This window comes from Oncorhynchus tshawytscha, linkage group LG04 (genome assembly GCF_018296145.1).
Source record: "Oncorhynchus tshawytscha isolate Ot180627B linkage group LG04, Otsh_v2.0, whole genome shotgun sequence".
Taxonomy (NCBI): domain Eukaryota; kingdom Metazoa; phylum Chordata; class Actinopteri; order Salmoniformes; family Salmonidae; genus Oncorhynchus; species Oncorhynchus tshawytscha.
In genome coordinates this window covers 346,676-369,285 of record NC_056432.1, presented here as the reverse complement: position 1 = coordinate 369,285, position 22,610 = coordinate 346,676, and the positions used below count along the sequence as shown (strand labels likewise).

The window sequence follows — 22,610 nt, the reverse complement described above, 5'->3', positions numbered from 1 at the left end:
AAGGAAGACAGATGAACCTACAGTAGTAGCTGTAAAACTGAAAGACCTAGTGATGAAACAATGTTCTCCTCTTCCTATTGGTTAGGATTTAGCGATGAAACCATGTTGTCCTCTTCCTATTGGTTGATCCCTGGGAGGCTCAACTCCTCGATTCACCAAGTCAAGTTTCAGATAATCACTCGTTTTCATTATTGGCTTTTGGAAAACATAAAGCAAATAACACATTTCAAGTGTGAGTATTGTTGGTGTTGAGTGTTAGTGTGAGGAGGGTCCCGGGGCATGGAGGAGGGTCCCGGGGCATGGAGGAGGGTCTCGGGGCATGGAGGAGGGTCCCGGGGCATGGAGGAGGGTCCCAGGGCATGGAGGAGGGTCCCAGGGCATGGGGATAGCCTTGGTGCATGGAGTAGGGTCCCGGGGCATGGAGGGAGGGTCTTGGGAAATGGAGGAGGGTCTTGGGGCATGGAGGGTCTCGGGGCATGGAGGAGGGTCTCGGGGCAGGGAGGAGGGTCTCGGGGCAGGGAGGAGGGTCTCGGGGCAGGGAGGAGGGTCTCGGGGCAGGGAGGAGGGTCTCGGGGCAGGGAGGAGGGTCTCGGGGCAGGGAGGAGGGTCTCGGGGCAGGGAGGAGGGTCTCGGGGCAGGGAGGAGGGTCTCGGGGCAGGAAGGATAGTCTTGTGGCAGGGAGGAGGGTCTTGGTGCATGGAGGAGGGTCTTGGGGCATGGACGAGGGTCTTGGGGCTGTTGAGAAGTAGGGGCTACAGAGAGGTCTCAGAACCTCGGCTCTTCCAGCGGTAACCGTTGTCATCAGGGTCCATCTCAATTCTAATCTGAGGCACGTTGAGTGGACTCATCTCTGGACTGTGACACAAACAGACAGACAGAACTTTTTAAAATAACATCACATTAACTCATATTAATTCATAGATTCCCATTTTGAAGTGGTCAATGGAGTGGGATATCTTATGGGATGGACCACATGATTCCATCCAGGTCTTCAGGAGGGATCAGCCAATGAATTATACTGGTGAGGAAATATTTCATAACTCCGGGGGCATTAAATCACCAACCTTGGCTTTAAACCTGTTCAAACAACACCCTCCAGTTTGTTTGCCTCAATGGCGCTGCCCATGCTCTCATAGACGCCATAATGGTACAGATACAATGATGTGACGTCTTTCTAAGTCTACGATGTTACCATGTGACCTCAGCATCCACCATCCAACCACTACACACACAGCCCTCTGGAAATGAGGTCTCACCTCGACTGACAGTTGGCCTGGTAGAAGAGCAGCTGCTCAGCACGATGAGTGTCGATCCAGGAATGATGAGGATTTATCTCCTGGGGAGGACAGACAGACATCATCCCATATCAGTCATTACATCACACTTGGCTTCACATCACTACTCGTAAACTGACAAAGCGAATTTTGACTATTTCTTCTAGGATTATTTTATGAAATCAACATCATTGCATTTTTGTAGTAATGCATGCTTTGAGTTTAGTAATGCAGTAAGTTATTGCTAATGAATCCCAATATGTGCTTTTCTGTTGCTACCACAAACGCAGATATTATGAACATCAAGAGGATGGCCAGGATTCAATCAAAGGCCCACTGCCTTGATGCACCTTTCATTTGCAATGTACCCTATGTTCTCAGAGATCGAATTCACCGTGAACACTGCAGATCTTGGTTCCAGAATAAATTACCTTCAAAAGTAAAATGAGGTGCGCTTGTCGACAATGTGCCTATGATTGAATTCTGGCCGGTGTTCCAGCATTGCCAAACATCAAATATGGTTTGTATGAAGGAGGTCGGCTTATCAACATGGAAGCACAGTTCTCTATACACAACACCCCAGAATCACCAATATGCCAGCTTTTAAACAGTGTATTAGACCAAGCAGGAAGAAAAGGTGGAAATATCCCAGAGCCTTTGAAAACATCTGAAGCACCTTACAGGCACATGTGATGGTGCTTCAGATGAATGATTAGAAGTGAACAGGGTTAGGTGAACAGACAGAGAGAAGTAAAGATCAAACACGGATTAATTTACGTTAAGAGCAGCAGAGACCGCAGAGGACTAGCATGAGAGAGAGAGAGCAGGGGGTGAGTGAGAGAGAGAGGAACAGAGTGAGAGAGATGGAGTGAGTGAGTGAGATGGAGTGAGTGAGTGACTTCCACAGAATAAAAGAGAGAGCACCACAGGAGCAGCGTGAAACCCTTTCAGCAGGACTTCCACAGAATCAAAGAGAAAGCACCACAGGAGCAGCTTTAAACCCTTTAGGTAGGACTTCCACAGAATCAAAGAGAGAGCACCACAGGAGCAGCTTTAAACCCTTTAGGTAGGACTTCCACAGAATCAAAGAGAGAGCACCACAGGAGCAGCGTGAAACCCTTTAGGTAGGACTTCCACAGAATCAAAGAGAGCACCACAGGAGCAGCTTTAAACCCTTTAGGTAGGACTTCCACAGAATCAAAGAGAGAGCACCACAGGAGCAGCTTTAAACCCTTTAGGTAGGACTTCCACAGAATCAAAGAGAGAGCACCACAGGAGCAGCTTTAAACCCTTTCAGCAGGACTTCCACAGAATCAAAGAGAAAGCACCACAGGAGCAGCGTGAAACCCTTTCAGCAGGACTTCCACAGAATCAAAGAGAGAGCACCACAGGAGCAGCTTTAAACCCTTTCAGCAGGACTTCCACAGAATCAAAGAGAGAGCACCACAGGAGCAGCTTTAAACCCTTTAGGTAGGACTTCCACAGAATCAAAGAGAGAGCACCACAGGAGCAGCGTGAAACCCTTTCAGCAGGACTTCCACAGAATCAAAGAGAGAGCACCACAGGAGCAGCTTTAAACCCTTTCAGCAGGACTTCCACAGAATCAAAGAGAGAGCACCACAGGAGCAGCTTTAAACCCTTTAGGTAGGACTTCCACAGAATCAAAGAGAGAGCACCACAGGAGCAGCGTGAAACCCTTTCAGCAGGACTTCCACAGAATCAAAGAGAGAGCACCACAGGAGCAGCTTTAAACCCTTTCAGCAGGACTTCCACAGAATCAAAGAGAAAGCACCACAGGAGCAGCTTTAAACCCTTTAGGTAGGACTTCCACAGAATCAAAGAGAGAGCACCACAGGAGCAGCGTGAAACCCTTTAGGTAGGACTTCCACAGAATCAAAGAGAGCACCACAGGAGCAGCTTTAAACCCTTTAGGTAGGACTTCCACAGAATCAAAGAGAGAGCACCACAGGAGCAGCGTGAAACCCTTTAGGTAGGACTTCCACAGAATCAAAGAGAGAGCACCACAGGAGCAGCGTGAAACCCTTTCAGCAGGACTTCCACAGAATCAAAGAGAGCACCACAGGAGCAGCTTTAAACCCTTTAGGTAGGACTTCCACAGAATCAAAGAGAAAGCACCACAGGAGCAGCGTGAAACCCTTTCAGCAGGACTTCCACAGAATCAAAGAGAGAGCACCACAGGAGCAGCTTTAAACCCTTTCAGCAGGACTTCCACAGAATCAAAGAGAGAGCACCACAGGAGCAGCTTTAAACCCTTTCAGCAGGACTTCCACAGAATCAAAGAGAGAGCACCACAGGAGCAGCTTTAAACCCTTTAGGTAGGACTTCCACAGAATCAAAGAGAGAGCACCACAGGAGCAGCGTGAAACCCTTTAGGTAGGACTTCCACAGAATCAAAGAGAGAGCACCACAGGAGCAGCTTTAAACCCTTTAGGTAGGACTTCCACAGAATCAAAGAGAGCACCACAGGAGCAGCGTGAAACCCTTTAGGTAGGACTTCCACAGAATCAAAGAGAGCACCACAGGAGCAGCGTGAAACCCTTTCAGCAGGACTTCCACAGAATCAAAGAGAGCACCACAGGAGCAGCTTTAAACCCTTTCAGCAGGACTTCCACAGAATCAAAGAGAGAGCACCACAGGAGCAGCTTTAAACCCTTTAAGGACTTCCACAGAATCAAAGAGAGCACCACAGGAGCAGCGTGAAACCCTTTCAGCAGGACTTCCACAGAATCAAAGAGAGAGCACCACAGGAGCAGCTTTAAACCCTTTCAGCAGGACTTCCACAGAATCAAAGAGAAAGCACCACAGGAGCAGCTTTAAACCCTTTCTTCCACAGAATCAGGACACCACAGGAGCAGCGTTTTAGGTAGGACTTCACAGAATCAAAGAGAGAGCACCACAGGAGCAGCTTTAAACCCTTTCAGGTAGGACTTCCACAGAATCAAAGAGAGCACCACAGGAGCAGCGTGAAACCCTTTAGGTAGGACTTCCACAGAATCAAAGAGAGAGCACCACAGGAGCAGCGTGAAACCCTTTCAGCAGGACTTCCACAGAATCAAAGAGAGCACCACAGGAGCAGCTTTAAACCCTTTAGGTAGGACTTCCACAGAATCAAAGAGAAAGCACCACAGGAGCAGCGTGAAACCCTTTCAGCAGGACTTCCACAGAATCAAAGAGAGAGCACCACAGGAGCAGCTTTAAACCCTTTCAGCAGGACTTCCACAGAATCAAAGAGAGCACCACAGGAGCAGCTTTAAACCCTTTCAGCAGGACTTCCACAGAATCAAAGAGAGAGCACCACAGGAGCAGCTTTAAACCCTTTAGGTAGGACTTCCACAGAATCAAAGAGAGAGCACCACAGGAGCAGCGTGAAACCCTTTAGGTAGGACTTCCACAGAATCAAAGAGAGAGCACCACAGGAGCAGCTTTAAACCCTTTAGGTAGGACTTCTACAGAATCAAAGAGAGCACCACAGGAGCAGCGTGAAACCCTTTAGGTAGGACTTCCACAGAATCAAAGAGAGAGCACCACAGGAGCAGCTTTAAACCCTTTAGGTAGGACTTCCACAGAATCAAAGAGAGAGCACCACAGGAGCAGCGTGAAACCCTTTAGGTAGGACTTCCACAGAATCAAAGAGAGAGCACCACAGGAGCAGCTTTAAACCCTTTCAGCAGGACTTCCACAGAATCAGAATCCCTTTCAGCAGGACTTCCACAGAATCAAAGAGAGCACCACAGGAGCAGCTTTAAACCCTTTCAGCAGGACTTCCACAGAATCAAAGAGAAAGCACCACAGGAGCAGCTTTAAACCCTTTCAGCAGGACTTCCACAGAATCAAAGAGAAAGCACCACAGGAGCAGCGTGAAACCCTTTCAGCAGGACTTCCACAGAATCAAAGAGAGAGCACCACAGGAGCAGCTTTAAACCCTTTCAGCAGGACTTCCACAGAATCAAAGAGAGAGCACCACAGGAGCAGCGTGAAACCCTTTAGGTAGGACTTCCACAGAATCAAAGAGAGAGCACCACAGGAGCAGCTTTAAACCCTTTAGGTAGGACTTCCACAGAATCAAGAGAGAGCACCACAGGAGCAGCGTGAAACCCTTTCAGCAGGACTTCCACAGAATCAAAGAGAGCACCACAGGAGCAGCGTGAAACCCTTTAGGTAGGACTTCCACAGAATCAAAGAGAGCACCACAGGAGCAGCTTTAAACCCTTTCAGCAGGACTTCCACAGAATCAAAGAGAGAGCACCACAGGAGCAGCTTTAAACCCTTTAGGTAGGACTTCCACAGAATCAAAGAGAGAGCACCACAGGAGCAGCTTTAAACCCTTTCAGCAGGACTTCCACAGAATCAAAGAGAGAGCACCACAGGAGCAGCTTTAAACCCTTTCAGCAGGACTTCCACAGAATCAAAGAGAAAGCACCACAGGAGCAGCTCTCACTTGGTGATGACTCCCCCAACCCGAAGGAGTCTGATTATACCTCCTCTTCAAACTGCCCTGCAGATGAGGTAAGTCACCCTCCCAGCACTGAATACACCCAGGTCCCACAACTGCACTGCTCCTCCCTGGTTGAGAAAGATACATTCAGAGAACTAGAGAAAGACATGGTGGAGCTCAGACAGCTAGTCCAGACACTCCAGACAGAACAAAATAACAAAACAGAGCAACACATCAACACCCACCCAACAAGACCTGGAGGGGGAGATAGATGACTGTAAGAGAGACCTGGCTTTACTCCAGACTGAGGTGAGAGAACTTAAGGAGCAGAGAGAGGAACACAGTCCAGCTAACAGAGGAACACACAGTCCAGCAAACAGAGGAACACACAGTCCAGCAAACAGTGTGACACATGCCCCAGCAAAAGGAGGAACACAGCCCAGCTAACAGAGGAAGACACAGCCCAGCTAACAGAGGAAGACACAGCCCAGCTAACAGAGGAAGACACAGCCCGCTAACAGAGGAAGACACAGCCTAGCTAACAGAGGACCACACAGCCCAGCTAACAGAGGACCACACAGGCCAGCTAACAGAGGGACACACAGCCCAGCTAACAGAGGGAGACACAGCCCAGCTAACAGAGGGAGACACAGCCCAGCTAACAGAGGAAGACACAGCCCAGCTAACAGAGGGAGACACAGCCCAGCTAACAGAGGGAGACACAGCCCAGCTAACAGAGGGAGACACAGCCCAGCTAACAGAGGGAGACACAGCCCAGCTAACAGAGGGAGACACAGCCCAGCTAACAGAGGGAGACACAGCCCAGCTAACAGAGGGAGACACAGCCCAGCTAACAGAGGGAGACACAGCCCAGCTAACAGAGGGAGACACAGCCCAGCTAACAGAGGGAAACACAGCCCAGCTAACAGAGGGAGACACAGCCCAGCTAACAGAGGGAGACACAGCCCAGCTAACAGAGGACCACACCGCCCAGCTAACAGAGGGAGACACAGACCAGCTAACAGAGGACCACACCGCCCAGCTAACAGAGGGAGACACAGCCCAGCTATCAGAGGGAGACACAGCCCAGCTAACAGAGGGAGACACAGCCCAGCTAACAGAGGGAGACACAGCCCAGCTAACAGAGGGAGACACAGCCCAGCTAACAGAGGGAGACACAGCCCAGCTAACAGAGGGAGACACAGCCCAGCTAACAGAGGGAGACATAGCCCAGCTAACAGAGGACCACACATCCCAGCTAACAGAGGACCACACAGACCAGCTAACAGAGGGAGACACGGCCCAGCTAACAGAGGACCACACCGCCCAGCTAACAGAGGACCACACATCCCAGCTAACAGAGGACCACACAGACCAGCTAACAGAGGGAGACACGGCCCAGCTAACAGAGGACCACACATCCCAGCTAACAGAGGACCACACATCCCAGCTAACAGAGGACCACACAGACCAGCTAACAGAGGGAAACACAGCCCAGCTAACAGAGGGAGACACCGCCCAGCTAACAGAGGACCACACAGCCCAGCTAACAGAGGGAGACACAGCCCAGCTAACAGAGGACCACACCGCCCAGCTAACAGTGGGAGACACAGCCCAGCTAACAGAGGGAGACACAGCCCAGCTAACAGCCCAGCTAACAGGGGAGACACAGCCCAGCTAACAGAGGGAGACACAGCCCAGCTAACAGAGGGAGACACAGCCCAGCTAACAGAGGGAGACACAGCCCAGCTAACAGAGGGAGACACAGCCCAGCTATCAGAGGGAGACACAGCCCAGCTAACAGAGGGAGACACAGCCCAGCTAACAGAGGACCACACCGCCCAGCTAACAGAGGGAGACACAGCCCAGCTAACAGAGGGAGACACAGCCCAGCTAACAGAGGGAGACACAGCCCAGCTAACAGAGGACCACACCGCCCAGCTAACAGTGGGAGACACAGCCCAGCTAACAGAGGGAGACACAGCCCAGCTAACAGAGGGAGACACAGCCCAGCTAACAGAGGGAGACACAGCCCAGCTAACAGAGGGAGACACAGCCCAGCTAACAGAGGGAGACACAGCCCAGCTAACAGAGGGAGACACGGCCCAGCTAACAGAGGGAGACACAGCCCAGCTAACAGAGGGAGACACAGCCCAGCTATCAGAGGGAGACACAGCCCAGCTAACAGAGGGAGACACAGCCCAGCTAACAGAGGACCACACCGCCCAGCTAACAGAGGGAGACACAGCCCAGCTAACAGAGGGAGACACAGCCCAGCTATCAGAGGGAGACACAGCCCAGCTAACAGAGGGAGACACAGCCCAGCTAACAGTGGGAGACACAGCCCAGCTAACAGAGGGAGACACAGCCCAGCTAACAGAGGGAGACACAGCCCAGCTAACAGAGGGAGACAGAGCCCAGCTAACAGAGGGAGACACAGCCCAGCTAACAGAGGGAGACACAGCCCAGCTAACAGAGGGAGACACAGCCCAGCTAACAGAGGAAGACAAAGCCCAGCTAATGATAGCTCCAACAGTAATACCTAACAATATGCTTGTGTTTCTAGCTCCAACAGTAATACCTAACAATATGCTTGTGTTTCTAGCTCCAACAGTACAGTAATACCTAACAATATGCTTCTGTTTCTAGCTCCAACAGTAATACCTAGCAATATGCTTGTGTTTCTAGCTCCAACAGTACAGTAATACCTAGCAATATGCTTGTGATTCTAGCTCCAACAGTAATACCTAACAATATGCTTGTGATTCTAGCTGAAACAGTAATACCTAGCACTATGCTTGTGTTTCTAGCTCCAACAGTAATACCTAACAATATGCTTGCGTTTCTAGATGCAACAGTACAGTAATACCTAGCAATATGCTTGTGTTTCTAGCTCCAACAGTACAGTAATACCTAGCAATATGCTCGTGATTCTAGCTCCAACAGTAATACCTAACAATATGCTTGTGTTTCTAGCTCCAACAGTAATACCTAGCAATATGCTTGTGTTTCTAGCTCCAACAGTACAGTAATACCTAACAATATGCTTGTGTTTCTAGCTCCAACTGTAATACCTAACAATATGCTTGCGTTTCTAGATGCAACAGTACAGTAATACCTAACAATATGCTTGTGTTTCTAGCTCCAACAGTACAGTAATACCTAACAATATGCTTCTGTTTCTAGCTCCAACAGTAATACCTAGCAATATGCTTGTGTTTCTAGCTCCAACAGTACAGTAATACCTAGCAATATGCGTGTGTTTCTAGCTCCAACAGTACAGTAATACCTAGCAATATGCTTGTGATTCTAGCTCCAACAGTAATACCTAACAATATGCTTGTGTTTCTAGCTCCAACAGTAATACCTAACAATATGCTTGTGTTTCTAGCTCCAACAGTACAGTAATACCTAACAATATGCTTGTGTTTCTAGCTCCAACAGTACAGTAATACCTAACAATATGCTTCTGTTTCTAGCTCCAACAGTAATACCTAGCAATATGCTTGTGTTTCTAGCTCCAACAGTACAGTAATACCTAACAATATGCTTGTGTTTCTAGCTCCAACAGTACAGTAATACCTAGCAATATGCTTGTGATTCTAGCTCCAACAGTAATACCTGACAAAATGCTTGTGTTTCTAGCTCCAATAGTGCAGTAATACCTAATAATATGCTTGTGTTTCTAGATCCAACAGTACAGTAATACCTAACAATATGTTTGTGTTTCTAGCTCCAACTGTAATACCTAACAATATGCTTGTGTTTCTAGCTCCAACAGTAATACCTAGCAATATGCTTGTGATTCTAGCTCCAACAGTAATACCTAACAAAATGCTTGTGTTTCTAGCTCCAATAGTGCAGTAATACCTAATAATATGCTTGTGTTTCTAGCTCCAACAGTAATACCTAACAATATGCTTGCGTTTCTAGATCCAACAGTACAGTAATACCTAACAATATGTTTGTGTTTCTAGCTCCAACAGTAATACCTAACAATATGCTTGTGTTTCTAGCTACAACAGTAATACCTAACAATATGCTTGTGTTTCTAGCTCCAACAGTAATACCTAACATTATGTTTGTTTTTCTAGCTCCAATAGTAATACCTAACTATATGTTTGTGTTTCTAGCTCCAACAGTGCAGTAATACCTAACAATATGCTTGTGTTTCTAGCTCGAATAGTGTAGTAATACCTAACAAAATGTTTGTGTTTCTAGCTCCAACAGTACAGTAATACCGAACAATATGCTTCTGTTTCTAGCTCCAACAGTAATACCTAGCAATATGCTTGTGTTTCTAGCTCCAACAGTACAGTAATACCTAGCAATATGCTTGTGTTTCTAGCTCCAACAGTACAGTAATACCTAGCAATATGTTTGTGATTCTAGCTCCAACAGTAATACCTAACATTATGTTTGTGTTTCTAGCTCCAACAGTAATACCTAACTATATGTTTGTGTTTCTAGATCCAACAGTACAGTAATACCTAACAATATGTTTGTGTTTCTAGATCCAACAGTACAGTAATACCTAGCACTATGTTTGTGTTTCTAGCTCCAACAGTAATACCTAGCAATATGCTTGTGTTTCTAGCTCCAACAGTAATACCTAGCAATATGCTTGTGTTTCTAGCTCCAACAGTAATACCTAACATTATGCTTGTGTTTCTAGCTCCAACAGTAATACCTAGCAATATGCTTGTGTTTCTAGCTCCAACAGTAATACCTAACATTATGCTTGTGTTTCTAGCTCCAACAGTAATACCTAACAATATGCTTGTGTTTCTAGCTCCAACAGTAATACCTAACAATATGCTTGTGTTTCTAGCTCCAACAGTAATACCTAACAATATGCTTGTGTTTCTAGCTCCAACAGTAATACCTAACAATATGCTTGTGTTTCTAGCTCCAACAGTAATACCTAACAATATGCTTCTGTGTTTCTAGTTCCAAGAGTAATACCTAACAATGTGCTTGTGTTTCTAGCTCCAACAGTAATACCTAATAATATGCTTGTGTTTCTAGCTCCAACAGTAATACCTAACAATATGCTTGCGTTTCTAGATCCAACAGTACAGTAATACCTAACAATATGTTTGTGTTTCTAGCTCCAACAGTAATACCTAACAATATGCTTGTGTTTCTAGCTACAACAGTAATACCTAACAATATGCTTGTGTTTCTAGCTCCAACAGTAATACCTAACATTATGTTTGTTTTTCTAGCTCCAATAGTAATACCTAACTATATGTTTGTGTTTCTAGCTCCAACAGTGCAGTAATACCTAACAATATGCTTGTGTTTCTAGCTCGAATAGTGTAGTAATACCTAACAAAATGTTTGTGTTTCTAGCTCCAACAGTACAGTAATACCGAACAATATGCTTCTGTTTCTAGCTCCAACAGTAATACCTAGCAATATGCTTGTGTTTCTAGCTCCAACAGTACAGTAATACCTAGCAATATGCTTGTGTTTCTAGCTCCAACAGTACAGTAATACCTAGCAATATGTTTGTGATTCTAGCTCCAACAGTAATACCTAACATTATGTTTGTGTTTCTAGCTCCAACAGTAATACCTAACTATATGTTTGTGTTTCTAGATCCAACAGTACAGTAATACCTAACAATATGTTTGTGTTTCTAGATCCAACAGTACAGTAATACCTAGCACTATGTTTGTGTTTCTAGCTCCAACAGTAATACCTAGCAATATGCTTGTGTTTCTAGCTCCAACAGTAATACCTAACATTATGCTTGTGTTTCTAGCTCCAACAGTAATACCTAGCAATATGCTTGTGTTTCTAGCTCCAACAGTAATACCTAACATTATGCTTGTGTTTCTAGCTCCAACAGTAATACCTAACAATATGCTTGTGTTTCTAGTAATAATACCTAACAATATGCTTGTGTTTCTAGCTCCAACAGTAATACCTAACAATATGCTTGTGTTTCTAGCTCCAACAGTAATACCTAACAATATGCTTGTGTTTCTAGCTCCAACAGTAATACCTAACAATATGCTTCTGTGTTTCTAGTTCCAAGAGTAATACCTAACAATGTGCTTGTGTTTCTAGCTCCAACAGTACAGTAATACCTAACAATATGCTTGTGTTTCTTGTTCCAACAGTACAGTAATACCTAACAATATGCTTGTGTTTCTAGCTCCAACAGTACAGTAATACCTAGCAATATGCTTGTGTTTCTAGCTCCAACAGTAATACCTAACAATATGCTTGTGTTTCTAGCTCCAACAGTAATACCTAACAATATGCTTGCGTTTCTAGATCCAACAGTAATACCTAACAATATGCTTGTGTTTCTAGCTCCAACAGTAATACCTAACAATATGCTTGTGTTTCTAGCTCCAACAGTAATACCTAACAATATGCTTGCGTTTCTAGCTCCAACAGTAATACCTAACAATGTGCTTGTGTTTCTAGCTCCAACAGTAATACCTAACAATATACTTCTGTGTTTCTAGCTCCAACAGTACAGTAATACCTAACAATATGTTTGTGTTTCTAGCTCCAACAGTAATACCTAACAATATGTTTGTGTTTCTAGCTCCAACAGTACAGCAATACCTAGCAATATGCTTGTGTTTCTAGCTCCAACAGTAATACCTAACAATATGCTTGTGTTTCTAGCTCCAACAGTAATACCTAACAATATGTTTGTGTTTCTAGCTCCAACAGTAATACCTAACAATATGCTTGTGTTTCTAGCTCCAACAGTAATACCTAACAATATGTTTGTGTTTCTAGCTCCAACAGTACAGCAATACCTAGCAATATGCTTGTGTTTCTAGCTCCAACAGTACAGCAATACCTAGCAATATGCTTGTGTTTCTAGCTCCAACAGTAATACCTAACAATATGCTTGTGTTTCTAGCTCCAACAGTAATACCTAACAATATGCTTGTGTTTCTAGCTCCAACAGTACAGTAATACCTAACAATGTGCTTTTGTTTCTAGCTCCAACAGTACAGTAATACCTAACAATATAATTATTTGTTTCTAGCTCCAACAGTAATACCTAACAATATGCTTGTGTTTCTAGCTCCAACAGTGCAGTAATACCTAACAATATGCTTGTGTTTCTAGCTCCAACAGTAATACCTAACAATATGCTTGTGTTTCTAGCTCCAACAGTGCAGCAATACCTAACAATATGCTTGTGTTTCTAGCTCCAACAGTACTGTAATACCTAACAATATGCTTGTGTTTCTAGCTCCAACAGTACTGTAATACCTAACAATATGCTTATGTTTCTAGCTCCAACAGCACTGTAATACCTAACAATATGCTTGTGTTTCTAGCTCCAACAGTAATACCTAACAATATGCTTGCGTTTCTAGATCCAACAGTAATACCTAACAATATGCTTGTGTTTCTAGCTCCAACAGTAATACCTAACAATATACTTCTGTGTTTCTAGCTCCAACAGTACAGTAATACCTAACAATATGTTTGTGTTTCTAGCTCCAACAGTACAGTAATACCTAGCAATATGTTTGTGTTTCTAGCTCCAACAGTAATACCTAACAATATGTTTGTGTTTCTAGCTCCAACAGTAATACCTAACAATATGCTTGTGTTTCTAGCTCCAACAGTAATACCTAACAATATGCTTGTGTTTCTAGCTCCAACAGTAATACCTAACAATATGTTTGTGTTTCTAGCTCCAACAGTAATACCTAACAATATGCTTGTGTTTCTAGCTCCAACAGTAATACCTAACAATATGCTTGTGTTTCTAGCTCCAACAGTACAGCAATACCTAGCAATATGCTTGTGTTTCTAGCTCCAACAGTAATACCTAGCAATATGCTTGTGTTTCTAGCTCCAACAGTAATACCTAACAATATGCTTGTGTTTCTAGCTCCAACAGTACAGTAATACCTAACAATATGCTTGTGTTTCTAGCTCCAACAGTACAGTAATACCTAACAATATGCTTGTGTTTCTAGCTCCAACAGTAATACCTAACAATAGGTTTGTGTTTCTAGCTCCAACAGTAATACCTAACAATATGCTTGTGTTTCTAGCTCCAACAGTAATACCTAACAATATGCTTGTGTTTCTAGCTCCAACAGTACAGCAATACCTAGCAATATGCTTGTGTTTCAAGCTCCAACAGTAATACCTAGCAATATGCTTGTGTTTCTAGCTCCAACAGTAATACCTAACAATATGCTTGTGTTTCTAGCTCCAACAGTACAGTAATACCTAACAATATGCTTGTGTTTCTAGCTCCAACAGTAATACCTAACAATATGCTTGCGTTTCTAGATCCAACAGTAATACCTAACAATATGCTTGTGTTTCTAGCTCCAACAGTAATACCTAACAATATACTTCTGTGTTTCTAGCTTCAACAGTAATACCTAACAATATGTTTGTGTTTCTAGCTCCAACAGTACAGTAATACCTAGCAATATGTTTGTGTTTCTAGCTCCAACAGTAATACCTAACAATATGTTTGTGTTTCTAGCTCCAACAGTAATACCTAACAATATGCTTGTGTTTCTAGCTCCAACAGTAATACCTAACAATATGTTTGTGTTTCTAGCTCCAACAGTAATACCTAACAATATGTTTGTGTTTCTAGCTCCAACAGTAATACCTAGCAATATGCTTGTGTTTCTAGCTCCAACAGTAATACCTAACAATATGCTTGTGTTTCTAGCTCCAACAGTGCAGTAATACCTAACAATATGTTTGTGTTTCTAGCTCCAACAGTAATACCTAACAATATGTTTGTGTTTCTAGCTCCAACAGTAATACCTAGCAATATGCTTGTGTTTCTAGCTCCAACAGTAATACCTAACAATATGCTTGTGTTTCTAGCTCCAACAGTGCAGTAATACCTAACAATATGCTTGTGTTTCTAGCTCCAACAGTAATACCTAACAATATGTTTGTGTTTCTAGCTCCAACAGTAATACCTAGCAATATGCTTGTGTTTCTAGCTCCAACAGTAATACCTAACAATATGCTTGTGTTTCTAGCTCCAACAGTACAGTAATACCTAACAATATGTTTGTGTTTCTAGCTGCAACAGTACAGTAATACCTAACAATGTGCTTGTGTTTCTAGCTCCAACAGTAATACCTAACAATATGCTTGTGTTTCTAGCTCCAACAGTAATACCTCACAATATGCTTGTGTTTCTAGCTCCAACAGTGCAGCAATACCTAACAATATGCTTGTGTTTCTAGCTCCAACAGTGCAGTAATACCTAACAATATGCTTTTGTTTCTAGCTCCAACAGTACAGTAATACCTAGCAATATGTTTGTGTTTCTAGCTCCAACAGTACAGTAATACCTAGCAATATGCTTGTGTTTCTAGCTCCAACAGTAATACCTAACAATATGTTTGTGTTTCTAGCTCCAACAGTAATACCTAACAATATGCTTGTGTTTCTAGCTCCAACAGTAATACCTAACAATATGCTTGTGTTTCTAGCTCCAACAGTAATACCTAACAATATGTTTGTGTTTCTGGCTCCAACAGTAATACCTAACAATATGCTTGTGTTTCTAGCTCCAACAGTAATACCTAACAATATGCTTGTGTTTCTAGCTCCAACAGTACAGCAATACCTAGCAATATGCTTGTGTTTCTAGCTCCAACAGTAATACCTAGCAATATGCTTGTGTTTCTAGCTCCAACAGTAATACCTAACAATATGCTTGTGTTTCTAGCTCCAACAGTACAGTAATACCTAACAATATGCTTGTGTTTCTAGCTCCAACAGTACAGTAATACCTAACAATATGCTTGTGTTTCTAGCTCCAACAGTAATACCTAACAATAGGTTTGTGTTTCTAGCTCCAACAGTAATACCTAACAATATGCTTGTGTTTCTAGCTCCAACAGTAATACCTAACAATATGCTTGTGTTTCTAGCTCCAACAGTACAGCAATACCTAGCAATATGCTTGTGTTTCAAGCTCCAACAGTAATACCTAGCAATATGCTTGTGTTTCTAGCTCCAACAGTAATACCTAACAATATGCTTGTGTTTCTAGCTCCAACAGTACAGTAATACCTAACAATATGCTTGTGTTTCTAGCTCCAACAGTAATACCTAACAATATGCTTGCGTTTCTAGATCCAACAGTAATACCTAACAATATGCTTGTGTTTCTAGCTCCAACAGTAATACCTAACAATATACTTCTGTGTTTCTAGCTTCAACAGTAATACCTAACAATATGTTTGTGTTTCTAGCTCCAACAGTACAGTAATACCTAGCAATATGTTTGTGTTTCTAGCTCCAACAGTAATACCTAACAATATGTTTGTGTTTCTAGCTCCAACAGTAATACCTAACAATATGCTTGTGTTTCTAGCTCCAACAGTAATACCTAACAATATGTTTGTGTTTCTAGCTCCAACAGTAATACCTAACAATATGTTTGTGTTTCTAGCTCCAACAGTAATACCTAGCAATATGCTTGTGTTTCTAGCTCCAACAGTAATACCTAACAACATGCTTGTGTTTCTAGCTCCAACAGTACAGTAATACCTAACAATATGCTTCTGTTTCTAGCTCCAACAGTACAGTAATACCTAACAATATGCTTGTGTGTTTCTAGCTCCAACAGTAATACCTAACAATATGCTTGTGTTTCTAGCTCCAACAGTGCAGTAATACCTAACAATATGTTTGTGTTTCTAGCTCCAACAGTAATACCTAACAATATGTTTGTGTTTCTAGCTCCAACAGTAATACCTAGCAATATGCTTGTGTTTCTAGCTCCAACAGTAATACCTAACAATATGCTTGTGTTTCTAGCTCCAACAGTACAGTAATACCTAACAATATGTTTTGTGTTTCTAGCTGCAACAGTACAGTAATACCTAACAATGTGCTTGTGTTCTAGCTCCAACAGTAATACCTAACAATATGCTTGTGTTTCTAGCTCCAACAGTAATACCTAACAATATGCTTGTGTTTCTAGCTCCAACAGTGCAGCAATACCTAACAATATGCTTGTGTTTCTAGCTCCAACAGTGCAGTAATACCTAACAATATGCTTTTGTTTCTAGCTCCAACAGTACAGTAATACCTAACAATATGCTTGTGTTTCTAGCTCCAACAGTACAGTAATACCTAGCAATATGCTTGTGTTTCTAGCTCCAACAGTGCAGTAATACCTAACAATATGCTTGTGTTTCTAGCTCCAACAGTACAGTAATACCTAACAATATGCTTGTGTGTTTCTAGCTCCAACAGTAATACCTAACAATATGCTTGTGTTTCTAGCTCCAACAGTAATACCTCACAATATGCTTGTGTTTCTAGCTCCAACCTTGCAGCAATACCTAACAATATGCTTTTGTTTCTAGCTCCAACAGTACAGTAATACCGAACAATATGCTTGTGTTTCTAGCTCCAACAGTACAGCAATACCTTGCAATATGCTTGTGTTTCTAGCTCCAACAGTACAGTATTAACTAACAATATGCTTGTGTTTCTAGCTCCAACAGTACAGCAATACCTAGCAATATGCTTGTGTTTCTAGCTCCAACAGTAATACCTAGCAATATGCTTGTGTTTCTAGCTCCAACAGTAATACCTAACAATATGCTTGTGTTTCTAGCTCCAACAGTACAGTAATACCTAACAATATGCTTGTGTTTCTAGCTCCAACAGTAATACCTAACAATATGCTTGTGTTTCTAGCTCCAACAGTACAGTAATACCTAACATTATGTTTGTGTTTCTAGCTCCAACAGTGCAGTAATACCTAACATTATGTTTGTGTTTCTAGCTCCAACAGTACAGTAATACCTAACATTATGTTTGTGTTTCTAGCTCCAACAGTACAGTAATACCTAGCAATATGCTTGTGTTTCTAGCTCCAACAGTAATACCTAACAATATGCTTGTGTTTCTAGCTCCAACAGTACAGTAATACCTAACATTATGTTTGTGTTTCTAGCTCCAACAGTGCAGTAATACCTAACAATATGCTTGTGTTCCTAGCTCCAACAGTAATACCTAACAATATGCTTGTGTTTCCAGCTCCAACAGTGCAGTAATACCTAACAACATGCTTGTGTTTCTAGCTCCAACAGTACAGTAATACCTAACAATATACTTGTGTTTCTAGCTCCAACAGTGCAGTAATACCTAACAACATGCTTGTGTTTCTAGCTCCAACAGTACAGTAATACCTAACAATATGCTTGTGTGTTTCTAGCTCCAACAGTAATACCTAACAATATGCTTGTGTTTCTATCTCCAACAGTAATACCTAACAATATGCTTATGTTTCTAGCTCCAACAGTACAGTAATACCTAACAATATGCTTGTGTTTCTAGCTCCAACAGTACAGCAATACCTAGCAATATGCTTGTGTTTCTAGCTCCAACAGTAATACCTAACAATATGCTTGTGTTTCTAGCTCCAACAGTACAGTAATACCTAACAATATGCTTGTGTTTCTAGCTCCAACAGTACAGTAATACCTAACAATGTGCTTTTGTTTCTAGCTCCAACAGTACAGTAATACCTAACATTATGTTTGTGTTTCTAGCTCCAACAGTACAGTAATACCTAGCAATATGTTTGTGTTTCTAGCTCCAACAGTACAGTAATACCTAACAATGTGCTTGTGTTTCTAGCTCCAACAGTAATACCTAACAATATGCTTGTGTTTCTAGCTCCAACAGTAATACCTCACAATATGCTTGTGTTTCTAGCTCCAACAGTGCAGCAATACCTAACAATATGCTTGTGTTTCTAGCTCCAACAGTACAGTAATACCGAACAATATGCTTGTGTTTCTAGCTCCAACAGTACAGCAATACCTTGCAATATGCTTGTGTTTCTAGCTCCAACAGTACAGTATTAACTAACAATATGCTTGTGTTTCTAGCTCCAACAGTACAGCAATACCTAACAATATGCTTGTGTTTCTAGCTCCAACAGTACAGCAATACCTAGCAATATGCTTGTGTTTCTAGCTCCAACAGTACAGTAATACCTAACAATATGCTTGTGTTTCTAGCTCCAACAGTACAGCAATACCTAGCAATATGCTTGTGTTTCTAGCTCAACCGTAATACCTAGCAATATGCTTGTGTTTCTAGCTCCAACAGTACAGCAATACCTAACAATATGCTTGTGTTTCTAGCTCCAACAGTACAGTAATACCTAACATTATGCTTGTGTTTCTAGCTCCAACAGTAATACCTAACAATATGCTTGTGTTTCTAGCTCCAACAGTACAGTAATACCTAACATTATGTTTGTGTTTCTAGCTCCAACAGTGCAGTAATACCTAACATTATGTTTGTGTTTCTAGCTCCAACAGTACAGTAATACCTAACATTATGTTTGTGTTTCTAGCTCCAACAGTACAGTAATACCTAGCAATATGCTTGTGTTTCTAGCTCCAACAGTAATACCTAACAATATGCTTGTGTTTCTAGCTCCAACAGTACAGTAATACCTAACATTATGTTTGTGTTTCTAGCTCCAACAGTGCAGTAATACCTAACAATATGCTTGTGTTCCTAGCTCCAACAGTAATACCTAACAATATGCTTGTGTTTCCAGCTCCAACAGTGCAGTAATACCTAACAACATGCTTGTGTTTCTAGCTCCAACAGTACAGTAATACCTAACAATATACTTGTGTTTCTAGCTCCAACAGTGCAGTAATACCTAACAACATGCTTGTGTTTCTAGCTCCAACAGTACAGTAATACCTAACAATATGCTTGTGTGTTTCTAGCTCCAACAGTAATACCTAACAATATGCTTGTGTTTCTATCTCCAACAGTAATACCTAACAATATGCTTATGTTTCTAGCTCCAACAGTACAGTAATACCTAACAATATGCTTGTGTTTCTAGCTCCAACAGTACAGCAATACCTAGCAATATGCTTGTGTTTCTAGCTCCAACAGTAATACCTAGCAATATGCTTGTGTTTCTAGCTCCAACAGTAATACCTAACAATATGCTTGTGTTTCTAGCTCCAACAGTACAGTAATACCTAACAATATGCTTGTGTTTCTAGCTCCAACAGTACAGTAATACCTAACAATGTGCTTTTGTTTCTAGCTCCAACAGTACAGTAATACCTAACAATGTGCTTTTGTTTCTAGCTCCAACAGTACAGTAATACCTAACAATATGCTTGTGTTTCTAGCTCCAACAGTACAGTAATACCTAACAATGTGCTTTTGTTTCTAGCTCCAACAGTACAGTAATACCTAACAATATAATTATGTGTTTCTAGCTCCAACAGTAATACATAACAATATGCTTGTGTTTCTAGCTCCAACAGTAATACATAACAATATGCTTGTGTTTCTAGCTCCAACAGTAATACCTAACAATATGCTTGTGTTTCTAGCTCCAACAGTAATACCTAACAATATGCTTGTGTTTCTAGCTCCAACAGTGCAGTAATACCTAACAATATGCTTTTGTTTCTAGCTCCAACAGTACAGTAATACCTAACAATATGCTTGTGTTTCTAGCTCCAACAGTAATACATAACAATATGCTTGTGTTTCTAGCTCCAACAGTAATACCTAACAATATGCTTGTGTTTCTAGCTCCAACAGTGCAGTAATACCTAACAATATGCTTTTGTTTCTAGCTCCAACAGTACAGTAATACCTAGCAATATGTTTGTGTTTCTAGCTCCAACAGTACAGTAATACCGAACAATATGCTTGTGTTTCTAGCTCCAACAGTACAGCAATACCTAGCAATATGCTTGTGTTTCTAGCTCCAACAGTACAGTAATAACTAACAATATGCTTGTGTTTCTAGCTCCAACAGTACAGCAATACCTAGCAATATGCTTGTGTTTCTAGCTCCAACCGTAATACCTAGCAATATGCTTGTGTTTCTAGCTCCAACAGTAATACCTAACAATATGCTTGTGTTTCTAGCTCCAACAGTACAGTAATACCTAACATTATGCTTGTGTTTCTAGCTCCAACAGTAATACCTAACAATATGCTTGTGTTTCTAGCTCCAACAGTACAGTAATACCTAACATTATGTTTGTGTTTCTAGCTCCAACAGTGCAGTAATACCTAACATTATGTTTGTGTTTCTAGCTCCAACAGTACAGTAATACCTAACATTATGTTTGTGTTTCTAGCTCCAACAGTACAGTAATACCTAACAATATGCTTGTGTTTCTAGCTCCAACAGTAATACCTAACAATATGCTTGTGTTTCTAGCTCCAACAGTACAGTAATACCTAACATTATGTTTGTGTTTCTAGCTCCAACAGTGCAGTAATACCTAACAATATGCTTGTGTTTCTAGCTCCAACAGTAATACCTAACAATATGCTTGTGTTTCTAGCTCCAACAGTGCAGTAATACCTAACAACATGCTTGTGTTTCTAGCTCCAACAGTACAGTAATACCTAACAATATGCTTCTGTTTCTAGCTCCAACAGTACAGTAATACCTAGCAATATGTTTGTGTTTCTAGCTCCAACAGTACAGTAATACCTAACAATATGCTTGTGTTTCTAGCTCCAACAGTGCAGTAATACCTAACAATATGCTTTTGTTTCTAGCTCCAACAGTACAGTAATACCTAACAATATGCTTGTGTTTCTAGCTCCAACAGTGCAGTAATACCTAACAATATGCTTTTGTTTCTAGCTCCAACAGTACAGCAATACCTAGCAATATGCTTGTGTTTCTAGCTCCAACAGTACAGTAATAACTAACAATATGCTTGTGTTTCTAGCTCCAACAGTACAGTAATACCTAACAATATGCTTGTGTTTCTAGCTCCAACAGTACAGCAATACCTAGCAATATGCTTGTGTTTCTAGCTCAACCGTAATACCTAGCAATATGCTTGTGTTTCTAGCTCCAACAGTACAGCAATACCTAACAATATGCTTGTGTTTCTAGCTCCAACAGTACAGTAATACCTAACATTATGCTTGTGTTTCTAGCTCCAACAGTAATACCTAACAATATGCTTGTGTTTCTAGCTCCAACAGTACAGTAATACCTAACATTATGTTTGTGTTTCTAGCTCCAACAGTGCAGTAATACCTAACATTATGTTTGTGTTTCTAGCTCCAACAGTACAGTAATACCTAACATTATGTTTGTGTTTCTAGCTCCAACAGTACAGTAATACCTAGCAATATGCTTGTGTTTCTAGCTCCAACAGTAATACCTAACAATATGCTTGTGTTTCTAGCTCCAACAGTACAGTAATACCTAACATTATGTTTGTGTTTCTAGCTCCAACAGTGCAGTAATACCTAACAATATGCTTGTGTTCCTAGCTCCAACAGTAATACCTAACAATATGCTTGTGTTTCCAGCTCCAACAGTGCAGTAATACCTAACAACATGCTTGTGTTTCTAGCTCCAACAGTACAGTAATACCTAACAATATACTTGTGTTTCTAGCTCCAACAGTGCAGTAATACCTAACAACATGCTTGTGTTTCTAGCTCCAACAGTACAGTAATACCTAACAATATGCTTGTGTGTTTCTAGCTCCAACAGTAATACTTAACAATATGCTTGTGTTTCTATCTCCAACAGTAATACCTAACAATATGCTTATGTTTCTAGCTCCAACAGTACAGTAATACCTAACAATATGCTTGTGTTTCTAGCTCCAACAGTACAGCAATACCTAGCAATATGCTTGTGTTTCTAGCTCCAACAGTAATACCTAGCAATATGCTTGTGTTTCTAGCTCCAACAGTAATACCTAACAATATGCTTGTGTTTCTAGCTCCAACAGTACAGTAATACCTAACAATGTGCTTTTGTTTCTAGCTCCAACAGTACAGTAATACCTAACAATGTGCTTTTGTTTCTAGCTCCAACAGTACAGTAATAC

The 22,610-nt window shown here is 41.8% G+C and overlaps 1 protein-coding gene across 5 annotated transcripts in view; it reads right to left on the bottom strand.

Moving 5' to 3' along the window:
- Positions 1-592: 592 nt before the first annotated feature.
- Positions 593-22,610, bottom strand: part of slc4a4a (solute carrier family 4 member 4a) — a 309,472-nt gene continuing 287,454 nt past the window's right edge. For all 5 annotated transcript variants that reach the window (XM_042320203.1, XM_042320201.1, XM_042320199.1 and 2 more), the window contains 2 exons: positions 1,257-1,336; positions 593-855 (listed from right to left, as the gene is read on the bottom strand). In XM_042320203.1, coding sequence (XP_042176137.1) covers positions 753-855; positions 1,257-1,336 — 183 coding nt within the window. In that variant the 3' untranslated portion in view covers positions 593-752. The remainder of the gene's footprint in view (positions 856-1,256; positions 1,337-22,610) is intronic.